Source organism: Glycine soja, chromosome 5 (genome assembly GCF_004193775.1).
Source record: "Glycine soja cultivar W05 chromosome 5, ASM419377v2, whole genome shotgun sequence".
Lineage (NCBI taxonomy): Eukaryota > Viridiplantae > Streptophyta > Magnoliopsida > Fabales > Fabaceae > Glycine > Glycine soja.
In genome coordinates this window covers 28,925,462-28,937,441 of record NC_041006.1, presented here as the reverse complement: position 1 = coordinate 28,937,441, position 11,980 = coordinate 28,925,462, and the positions used below count along the sequence as shown (strand labels likewise).

At 36.7% G+C, this 11,980-nt stretch overlaps 1 protein-coding gene across 1 annotated transcript; it reads right to left on the bottom strand.

Moving 5' to 3' along the window:
• Nucleotides 1-1,398: 1,398 nt before the first annotated feature.
• On the bottom strand, nucleotides 1,399-11,011 carry LOC114412452 (aspartic proteinase CDR1-like). The gene is made up of 12 exons (XM_028376352.1): nucleotides 10,627-11,011; nucleotides 10,384-10,504; nucleotides 9,067-9,494; nucleotides 8,804-8,960; nucleotides 8,601-8,683; nucleotides 8,417-8,513; nucleotides 8,229-8,301; nucleotides 7,866-8,072; nucleotides 4,179-4,303; nucleotides 3,805-3,906; nucleotides 3,643-3,737; nucleotides 1,399-1,995 (listed from the first exon to the last, which is right to left on the bottom strand). The coding sequence occupies exons 1-12, from the start codon at nucleotides 10,869-10,871 to the stop codon at nucleotides 1,821-1,823; spliced, it is 1,908 nt and encodes a 635-aa protein (XP_028232153.1). The 5' UTR covers nucleotides 10,872-11,011; the 3' UTR covers nucleotides 1,399-1,820.
• Nucleotides 11,012-11,980: the final 969 nt, after the last annotated feature.

Below are 11,980 nucleotides of genomic sequence, written 5' to 3'. Positions count from 1 at the left end.
TTACAATGTCTTGAACATTTGATATTCATCTGTGTCGTTTTTTTCACTAACCTTTAAAATATTGGATCATGTCCAATGGGCAATAACGATATTGGAGATAACTGCCATGTCAACAAACTTAGGTGCAAACAATAATAGTTGATCTAGCTAATCCACTTAAATTGTCTCAGCTGCACATCTCAACTACACCGTATCTTTTAGGAAGCTGGATCTTTCTCTTCATTTGATTTCCCTGGGATGAGTTCATGACTTTAAACATGTATCTTCCACTCTTGATTTGCAACACAATCGAATGTTTTAGAGTTAATAGTTAATACGGTATTCTATTCTTCTAGAAGTTTTAGGGACTTCTCATGACCTAGACGCTTTAACTATGTTAAGTACCTTTTAATTGGTTCTTCAAAATTATACACATTTCCATTAGCCTTCTATTTGTTTTAGACAAAAACGCTATAGAAGACCTTTTTTTTCGCAGACGCTATAGAAGACCCTAGGTACACGCATGCAACTAATTCTTAAATGTGTTTTGAATGAATTAATTGTGATTTTTTTGAATTATTTATAATCACATTTAAGTTTTTTTTTAAAAAAAAAAACATTATTTCCTTAAATACACAGGGCCTATTTATTTAAACTTTTCAAAACTGATTCTATGGTAGACACAAATGTAGACAGTCACAAACAGGGATGTATAGCATAATGAACAAGATTTCATCTTGGTTGTCAAATCCTGTAAACTGCCTGAGACTTGAACAAAGCTGTAAGACAATGAATTTGGGTTTGCACTAGACTCTGAGGCAATCTAAATAACTGGGTTGGGACTAAAAACTACTACAATATATCAGCAGCTATTTATTATGCAGCACGCGATCAACGGATATTCTAATGCCACGGAAATAGAGCAAAATGATTGGATAACGTGCTATTCATATAGGTGCTGACTGCTGTGATAGTGACGGGGTGTGCCCGTTATGTATTTGGTTTAGTGCGCATTTGTTTTCCCGTTAAAACCTTGACTGCACGAATTCCAATGCATCTAAAAGGAAAAGATAGACTAGGGGTGCTGCTGGCAAACTGAGTTTCAGGGGTCCTCGACGGTACCCCAAACATGATATTAGTTGTTGGCATATGTATTATTGAAAGCTGTATTGATGATTCTGAATCATAGGAACATCATGTACTATTCCACGGGCTAGTTTTTGGCACATCTTGTGCGTCATCACATCACAGCTCTTATCTTTAATATATTTACTTTGACGCAAAAAAAAAAAAAAAAAAAGCATATGTACAAGATTGTGAAATGCCGTATATCTCGAAATAGCAGGTTCTGTTTTATTCTCCAATTATCCACTTTCTGCAGATGAGTAGCAATGTAGCATTATGCTCACTTGAAACTTGTGAGGAAAATAAAGAATGAAGTAGTAGATTAATTCCTTAGACATTATTCCCTATTGAGAAGAGTCGTGACAGAATAAAAACATAACGCGATACTAAGCAACAGCTGAAATGAAATGTAAAAATTACAGTATATAAATTGTATTTCAACCTAATGCTGCCACCTTTTGATTCACCTGTGTATTACAATATTCACATTTCACAAACAAAATTGCGTTTACAGATGATAACACATCTAGAGAAATCTCTATGTAACTCTATCAGGGTTCAATTGATCACTGATCACTGGATATCGTGACAGCCTGATTTCTTTGAAACAAAAAACTTGATCAGTTGAGTGACTATAAATTGCTCTCTTGATGGTAGTTGAATATGCTACTAACATTATGAAGTAAGATATTAAAAAGAAGTAGCATGATCTTAACTCATAATGGCTGAAGTTCTTGCTCTGGAACAGCCGCATCAACTGGCTTGTATGAATGCGAGCTTTGCTGTCTTTTTTTCCAAATTAAGAACGTTCCTAATATTGACAATCCTAGAAGCAATGTGATCAAAATAGCTAAACTCACGACCAAGAAGAAGTGTTGCTGCCACCAATTCCTGCATCATTATAGACAAGTGGCTATATAGATAAGGCAAATTCGATAATGAGAAAATTTTAGATTGGCACTGCTTATCAGGGGCATTCGGTTCAATATTATAAAATATATCTCTAGATGTAAGGTTGTGTGGATCATGCTACAAAATTAATCTTTATCTCTAAACAATGCCTTGTACACAACAATTAAATGGAATGTCTACCTAAGAATTTCTCATTACTAATTATACCCTAAGAATTTCTACAAATATGTGCCTCGTGCACATCTGCCGTTTCAATGATAGCATGTGGCAGAAAACGGAGCACTATCACCAAAGACCAGTAAGGCCTACAGGCAACGGGGGGAGAGAGAGGGAGGTAGGAGGGAGAGAGAGAGAGAGAGAGAGAGATAAAGCCTAGCCCTAATCATAAATAAATAAAAGCTAAAAAACTGAGCAGTAGGTAATACTTTCCACAGAATAATGTGTTATCTGATACGAGGACATAGAGGTAATCCACTTCACTTATCGTGACAACTTTCAAAGCTTATTTATCTCATGTAAATTTGGTCCATCAACTAATAAAAATGTAATGTTATAAAAAATAAGATTAAAACTAAATTAATAGTCTCAACTAATTACACTTCATTTTATCTCTCAACTAACATGAGAATATAAACATAAACAGGCAAGAAAACATCAATAAACTAACTTAAATGAAAAGAAAAACAAATTTCCAGTGAGGCAAATTTAAAACATGTTCAAAAAAGTCTCGTAATACTTTATATTTCTGACTTCTGAGTACTGTTTAGAATGTTTTGAGACTTTCTGACCAAAATGGGTGATTTAAGCAAAGTAAATATGTAAATGGGTGTGCATGGAAATGCATGGGTGATTTTTGCCTGGTAGGATTTAGGAGGTGCCACCCTGGTAGGTGCCTCCAGTTCAAGTTTTGTCATTTAGCAGGAGGCACCACCCCACCAGGCTCCTCCTGTTCAAATTTTCATTTTTTTATTTATTGAAAAATTAGATATAAATATTATAGAAAATTTTAGTTAATGTATACAAGTCTAAAATAAAAAAATAAAAAATTGAATAGTAGGAGCCAGGTGGGGTGGTGTCTCCTGCTAAATGACAAAATTTGAACTGGAGGCGCCTACCAGGTGGCACCTCCTAAATCTGTAAATAGTTTCCATGCACACCCATTTGCATATTTAATTGGCTCAAATCACCTATTTTGGTAAAAAAGTCCTGTTTTGAAGTGTTTCTGCTTCATAGCTCTCCACCCATATATCCAATACCTTTTCTCTTAGCCAGCTCTTTGATCAAACTTGTATTCTTTTCATAAAAGTATCTTTTAACTCTTATTCTTACTGACCCTAGTACCCTAAAGGCAACAAAAAAGTAAAAGGGCTGTACCATGTCCATGATTAGAGGTTATCTAAAATCCAAACACATTTATTTCCACATCTTCAAATTGAGAAAGCAACATGTTGCATCTAGAATCAATGCTATGTATTCAAAATATCAAACATGCACAGTATGAAGCATGAGTTATGTTGAATTAATACCTGAAACCAACCATAGCATAAGATAATAACAAATACAGTTGGTATGGAACAGATAGCCATTCAAAATTTAAGGCCTTTTCCCTTCCAAGAAAAAACTTACTTTGATGGAGGCTCGACACTCCAATCAATCAACTTATAATTTCCAAAGGTGCTAGGAAGTTGGATGCGATGTTCAGCAAGCCGATCAATTATATTCTGCATAGAAGATCACCATCAAATGGGAAGTCTTCATTCAAATGGAGGTGCAAAAATGTCAACTTACCATTGCAGTAGTGTTAGAAATGTAATGAGCATATGGCTTTGGGGTTATGGCCCATTTACTGAGGGAATCATTTCCAGTAGACGTAAAATTCAGTAAGTGAACCTGCAAACATCCATCATAGAGTAACAAAAAACAAATTAGCAGAGTAAATTGGCTGAAAATGGATAGTTTGTTTGGGTACTTTGGAAATTTATCACCACAAATTATTAGGACCACTACCAAAATCCCCAATCTATCCTAATCACCCGACCTAGCCATGCTATGTACGTTTATATTTTTATCAAACATTTTTTAACTTGATTAAAATTGTTATTTTTAATTAAATATATACTTATGCAAAAAGTATTCATGCAATGTAGTAATAATTTTCTAACCTGGGAAGTATTAGTGTCTAACCCATGAGCAAAGAGTCCAGCCAATTCTGTAATGTGAGGTTTCATATCCACATAACTGATGTTAAAGGAAATTACCATCGTTATTTGTGCAATTTTAAGTTCACCTGGGCATTTGAGTTTATTAAAGTACATTAGTCATCAATGAGTCTATGCATAAAAAAATTTGCACTAATTGCTGAGACATAAAAAGAAGAGAAATTATACTTGTACAATAATTTGTACAACAAAATATACAAATAAGGGAGAAAAAGATGAAAAAATTGAATTTGAAATGTAATAAATGATAGGATGGAAGATAGAGATAGACACAAAATATAATATTGTATAAATAGTTATATGTGTAAAAAAAGGAGAGGGTTGTGTTAGGTTAGCTTTGCTATTCTTAGCCGGTCCCAAGCCCGGATAAAAGGAGAGGGTTGTGTTAGGCTTTCGACGGCCAACGTAAAACTTTGTCGAATCTCTATGACATGGATCAATTACGTAATAATGTGAATGCTAGGTCGTTGTCCGGAAGCAACGCGCTGTATGGCTCGAGTACAGTGTCAAAAGAGCAAGGGCCGCTGCATCGCCGCCCGGATGTAGTGAAAAGTAAGCAAGGGTTCCCACATTTTCGTGAACGGGTGTGGGTAAAGAAGCTAGTTCATGACTGGAGGATTCGCTTTGGTACATGGAATATAGGCACACTTACTGGAAAATCTATGGAAATAGTGGATGTTATGGTGAGGAGGAAGATCAATTTTATGTGCCTACAAGAAACTAAGTGGACAGGTGAAAAAGCGAAAGAATTAGACAACTCGGGATTTAAGCTGTGGTATACGGGAAAAATCAGATTAAGAAATGGGGTAGGGATTATTGTGGACAAGGAGTGGAAGAAGGATGTCGTGGATGTAAGAAGAGTAGGAGATCGTATCATAGCCTTAAAATTGGTAGTGGGATAGGACACCTTTAATGTTATTAGTGGATACGCACCGCAGGTTGGGTTAGCAGAACACTTTAAGGTAAAATTTTGGGAGGATCTAGAAGGGGTACTTCAGGATATACCCCAAGGAGAGAAAGTTTTCCTAGGAGGGGATCTCAATGGACATGTAGGTAGCGTGGCTAGAGGTTTTGAGGGGGTGCATGGGGGTTTTGGCCTAGGGGAGATGAATGGGGAGGGTAAATCCATCTTGGAGTTTTCGGAGGCTTTGGATCTTTCTATAGCCAATACATGGTTTAAGAAAAGAGCGGAACATCTTATCACTTACAAAAGTGGAGGGACATGTTCTCAGATAGATTTCTTCCTTATCAGGAAGTCTGATAGGAAGTATTGCTTGAACTGTAAAGTTATCCCGGGAGAGAGCTTGACTACCCAACATAGAGTTTTGGTCATGGATGTAAGAATTAGAGATAGGGCAAAGAGAAGAAGTCCTATGGTAGCACCAAGGATCAAATGGTGGCACTTGAAGGGTGAGAAACAAGGAATTTTCCAACAAAAGATATGGGAGGGATGGTGTGGACAATCACAAGGAAGTGCAAATGATATGTGGAACAAGATGTCCCAAGAGATTATTAAAGTGGCTAAAGAGACGTTGGGTGAATCTAGAGGTTTTGGACCTAGGGGTAAAGAATCGTGGTGGTGGAATGAAAGTGTTCAGAGCAAAGTTAGAGTAAAAAAAGAGTGTTTCAAGGAGTGGTCTAGGTGTAGAAATTCTGAAACTTGGGATAAGTATAAGATAGCTAGAAATGAAACCAAAAAGGCGGTGAGTGAGGCAAGAGCCCAAGCTTTTGACGGACTATACCAAGCTCTAGGAACCAGGGACGGAGAAAGATCTATATATAGGCTTGCTAAGGGTAGAGAGAGGAAGACTAGAGATTTGGATCAAGTAAAGTGTGTTAAGGATGAAGAAGGCAAAGTCTTAGTGCATGAAAAAGATATCAAGGAAAGGTGGAAGGCGTATTTCCATAACTTATTTAATGATGGATATGGATATGACTCTAGCAGTCTAGACACAAGAGAAGAGGACCGGAACTATAAGTACTATCGTCGGATTCAGAAACAGGAAGTAAAGGAAGCGTTGAAAAGAATGAGTAACGGTAAGGCGGTGGGGCCAGACAACATACCTATTGAAGTGTGGAAAACTCTTGGAGATAGAGGTCTTGAGTGACTCACCAAACTCTTTAATGAAATTATGAGGTCAAAACGCATGCCGGAGGAATGGAGGAGAAGCACGTTAGTGCCAATCTATAAGAACAAGGGGGATATACAAAATTGTGCAAATTATAGGGGAATCAAGCTCATGAGTCATACCATGAAATTATGGGAAAGAGTGATCGAACGGAGATTAAGAAAGGAGACTCAAGTTACTGAGAATCAATTTGGTTTCATGCCGGGAAGGTCGACCATGGAAGCGATCTATTTATTACGGCGGGTGATGGAGCAATATCGCATGGACCAACAAGACTTACACTTGATTTTTATTGACTTGGAGAAAGCGTATGATAGAGTGCCTAGAGAGATTTTGTGGAAAGCTCTAGAGAAGAAAGGGGTTAGGGTTGCATATATTCGAACTATCCAAGATATGTATGATAGGGTATCGACTAGTGTTAGGACACAGGGTGGAGAGTCAGACGATTTTCCCATCACAATTGGTTTGCATCACGGGTCAACCCTTAGCCCCTACCTTTTTACCTTAATTCTGGATGTCCTCACGGAACAAATCCAAGAGATAGCGCCAAGATGCATGCTTTTTGCATATGACATAGTCCTCCTTGGAGAGTCGAGGGAGGAGTTGAATGAGAGGTTGGAAACTTGGAGACGAGTTCTAGAAACACATGGTTTTCGCCTAAGCAGAAACAAATCGGAATATATGGAATGTAAGTTCAACAAAAGAAGGAGGGTTTCTAACTCAGAGGTGAAAATAGGAGACCATATTATCCCTCAAGTCACACGGTTTAAATATCTTGGGTCTGTAATACAGGATGATGGAGAAATTGAAGGGGATGTGAATCATCGCATTCAAGTAGGATGGATGAAATGGAGAAAAGCATCGGGGGTGTTATGTGATGCAAAGGTACCGATCAAGCTAAAGGGAAAGTTTTATCGGACTGCGGTAAGACCGGCGATTTTGTACGGAACAGAATGTTGGGCGGTCAAGAGCCAACATGAGAATAAAGTAGGTGTAGCGGAGATGAGGATGTTGCGGTGGATGTGTGGTAAGACTCGACAGGATAAAATTATAAACGAAGCTATTAGAGAGAAGGTTGGAGTAGCGCCTATTGTAGAGAAGATGGTGGAAAATAGACTTAGGTGGTTTGGGCATGTAGAGAGAAGACCGGTAGACTCTATAGTGAGGAGAGTAGACCAGATGGAGAGAAGGCAAACAATTCGAGGTAGAAGAAGACCCAAAAAGACTATAAGAGAGGTTATCAAAAAGGATCTCGAACTTAATGATTTGGATAGAAGTATGGTACTTGATAGAACATTATGGCGGAAGTTGATCCATGTAGCCGACCCCACCTAATGGGATAAGGCGCTGTTGTTGTTGTTGTTGTTGTAGTTATATGTGATCACTACTCTAAAAAGAATGATGAAATATGTCATGAAATATATAACTTCTGATATGACCCACATGTTAACACATGATGTCTCTGTATTAAACACATTTGAAGACTAGCAGCTCATAATACCTGGCGAAGCATTATGCTGTGACACAGATGGAGCAACAGATGGCTCTAATGCTTCACTTGAATTTCTCACTCCAGAATTTGGAGGCAATGGTGGTGGGGCAATGGATGTCTGCAATCTTTCCCATAACTCAGCACAGTTTGTTTTCCAGAAACCAATTTTTGTCTGCTCACGATCATACATTACAAGAGTGTTTCGGACAATGATACCTATGCAAACAAAAATGACAAGGGAATGATCACCAAAGAATTGCTGAAACCTATACCACAGAAGCTAGCCATGTAATACAAAATTAGAGAGGAATAATATTTCACTTGAAGTACAAAGCATGAAATGGATCGAGCTCCCAAAATCAAATAAGTTACCTCCTAACAGAGTAGTTTGGTCATTTCCATTTTGGAAAATTCCCAGACAGTATGCACCTCGCACTTTTGAATGCTTCATAAAGAATGGCCCCATGAAAAGTAGGGATTACGGAATCAGTAACATTTGATAAACAACTGCACCAGCCTGTAAACTCAGCTAAAGATACTAATGGTCTAATATAACTAACCCGAAACATGTAGTTTTCAGGTGACAGTGAGTACTTGTGACCATTTCCAAATACCATGTCAACCACTGGAAAACTTTTAGAGAGTTGAGAGACATCACTGAAATGCAAGTAAATCCTAGCTGTTAATTAAGCTGCAATTAAAAGAGTGGCATGAACTATTAAATAATGTAACAGACAGACATACTTTCCAGCACCAGAAAAACATATATCATTATAATTTGGATCTGGACCACTGATTTGCTTGAGAGATTGAAGTTCCTTCACAATCTGCAAACCGAATAAGTACATAATCAGAGCCATCAAGTCTATAAAATAAAAAATGAAGGGTGAAACTATAAAATTGCAACTCCAAAAACTTCATATGAAAATATTTACAAAAGAACTTACTGCATCTTTAAATGCAAGAAATGCTGCTTCTGGTAGGTAAGCATAAGTTGTACCACTATCCAAGACAGTCCCATGTTTTCCATCAAAAACATTTGCGTTTAGAGGCAGTCGCTTCCCAGCAACGTGCATCTCCTTCAAATCAATATTGTAATATGGACTGTTGCCACCCCGAAACTAGAGTAAATGTGTGAGATTAATAAAATGCATTTGTTAAGAAAATGCATTACATCTCATATCTAGAAGATAAGAATTTTGAAACACACCTGCGATCAGGATCTGAATATGCAAAAGTCATGTCTGATGGAGGAGATATGCCACCGAGAACCATTGCACCCCCACCAACATCCATTCCACCATAGCATAGTGAGAATGAATCACTTATTACTTTTTTGTCAACAAGTTGATCCATGATACTAAGATCACCACGGCCCAAACCCATGATGCCGTCGGCATGCTGACTATAAAGATCGCCAGTCTCAACATTTTCACAGCCAAAAACAGCACGCTGCGGAGCAAGCTCACTCTGATTTCCAAAGGATATGACATCCTCACCAAGAACACCGCTGCTTGTACTCATTTCCGCATATTGTCTCTCATACACACACTGCATCCTGTCGCCGTCACAGTTGCAATCAATTGTACATTTGACAGGTTGATAGGTGCTTGAAGATTCTGGCTGAAACTTTGGATCCTGTTAACATAAAATTGAAGAAATCCAATCTACTTGAGATAAAGTGGATGGACTTACACACACATAACATATACAAGAAGTTTTAAACAAAATTATTCTTTGACATCTCTTTGTAGGCCTGGATTAGCTTTCTATGAAAATATAACAACCTATTTTATTCTGAACTGATATTGAATGACAGCCTTCAAATAGGTTAATAGGCCTACAACTTCAAGGTCTCAAATAAACATAGATATCAAATCAAAATTATTGTAATGTTTATAAAATTAATAAATATATCCATCATAAACAAAACAAGCATATTAAAAAACTATTGCACACACGTGCACACACAAATGCCATCATGTTAACCTAACTAGGTCTTTTCGAAGGCCTAATCTTAACCAACTGAATAACTCAGGTAAGAAACATACCAAGGCAGGCAAAAGAAGCTCAAAGCCAAATATGTTGCTGGCTTATTCCCCACCCCTATCTACTACCCTGAGGGTGTGCTTTCTATAAACGGAAAAGTTGAAAATGGAAGAATGAAACCTATTTTTTATCATAATCCAAATATCCCATAAATCTTCACTCCCCCAATTTACACCTTTCCATTTTCACTGTCACTAAGAACTGGCTGGTACCGCTTCAATACTTAACAAAAGCCTAGACCACAAACCCAAACGTCCTATCCTATAACACCCTAGGCACCCATTTTCCCAATCATCACAAGTCACCATCATATCCACAACACAACAACAGTTCCTTCACATAATTTAATTTTCGTTACCCATTTTCCACATTTAGCAATCCAAATTAACATAGTTAAGGCAATCACACATCATCCAAATACGAAACATTATTACATAAGCAAAAAAAAAAAAAAAAAAACAGAATGCAGCATCATTACCTGGTGCCTGCCACATTGTTCGCAAGTGGAGCACGGAACATACGTAACAGTGCTCCCCGTATCAACAATGAGAGCAAACATCTGCGGAGGAGTACCGATCCAAAGCCGCGTCGTGTAATACCTAAAAAAACCATTCAATTCACACAAATCTCGAATTACCGAATTTTGATTTAAGAAGCGAAGAAGAAGAAGAAGAAGAAGAAGAAAGAAAGCGCGTTAAACGACGACGTAATAGGTTTTTACCCGTTGAGGAGGAGATCGTCGTGGAGTCTCATGCGTGCGTTAGGGTGGCGTTTGGACTCGGATCCGGTGAGCTGGCGACGGGGATCGAGCGCTGACGTGGAGGAATTCGGTGCGGAGAGGTACAGGGGAAGGAGCATGGAAGGGCGAGAACCGTGGTGGCGGTTGCGGAGGAGCGCGGTGTCGCCAGCGACGGTGGCGATGAGGAATAGGATTAGTGAAAGGTGGTGAGTGAGTTCCCGCGCCATGAGTTGGTGACTCGGGCTCGAAGAACGAGTCGGGATCCGAGTTATGGTTGTTCCTGCGGTAACGGATCGGAAGAAAGAGAGAAAAGGAAAGGATGGTGGAGAAAGGAGGGAAGTCAAGTCAGCGTCTCTGTGAAGGAAAGTTGATGACATATTAATTGGTTTCTGTTACACTTTTTAAATATTTTAATTTTAGGATTTTACTTTTTTTAGTTGATTTTATTTTATTTATTTGTTCTATGTTTACTTGTCTTCATTTTAATGATAATTTGTTTTATTCATTAATTTATCTGGATTTGCAATTTTTTCAAGTGAGTTAGGTCCCCGCGATTTATTAGGACCAAGGCTGTTCTTACGCATTTAAAAATGTATTTATCCATTATTCACCAATAATGATACTAAAAATTGAACTCATCTTCTTACCTATAACATCAACTTTTTTCGATGGATTTTTTATTGATTAATTATATTTTTTGATATTATTGAATTATATCTCCTTAAATATGACTTTTAATTTCTCTTATAAAAATTCAATTTCTGTGTATTATTAATTTAAAATATTTATAAAGTTAATTGCTTAAAAAATATGATAGATATAATTTTTAAAATAATTATTATAAAAATCAAAAATAATTTTATCATATACAATAATTTGTAATTAAATTATAATATTAAAATCATTTATATGGCCACTGTAAAATCATTTATTTTTTTTATAAAAGTTAATAATTTTATTATATATAACTGATTTATAATTAAATAAGAGTATGAAAATATTAATATATTTAAATGGAATTTAAATAATTATAGTGAATTTAATAATCCTTTAAGTTATTATCTCTTAATATAAAACTACAATCGTAAAATTGCCGTGTAAAAAAGAAAAAATTAAATGAGGTACGGTGTAAAACTCATTTATAATAATTGTCTCAACAGTTATATCAATGATAATTTCTTTTACAATATTTTTTAAAATATTAAAAGATTTACAATAATTTATGTAACATGCTCAAATAACTTACCATGTTAAAAAAAATATTTTGTCAGTGGTGTATAATTATTAAAATTTTAATGTTTTCATATAATTATTAATTGATTGTTTTTAATACTTA

What these genes read in the sequence shown, in the direction of transcription:
- LOC114412452 (XM_028376352.1), bottom strand. Translation starts at nt 10,871, where the DNA reads ATGGCGCGGGAACTCACTCACCACCTTTCACTAATCCTATTCCTCATC. An exon ending in TATTCAGATCCTGATCGCAG is followed by an intron (nt 8,961 to 9,066) that starts GTGTGTTTCAAA and finishes GGGTGGCAACAG; the next exon opens with TCCATATTACAATATTGATT. An exon ending in CTGAAAACTACATGTTTCGG is followed by an intron (nt 8,302 to 8,416) that starts GTTAGTTATATT and finishes TTCTTTATGAAG; the next exon opens with CATTCAAAAGTGCGAGGTGC.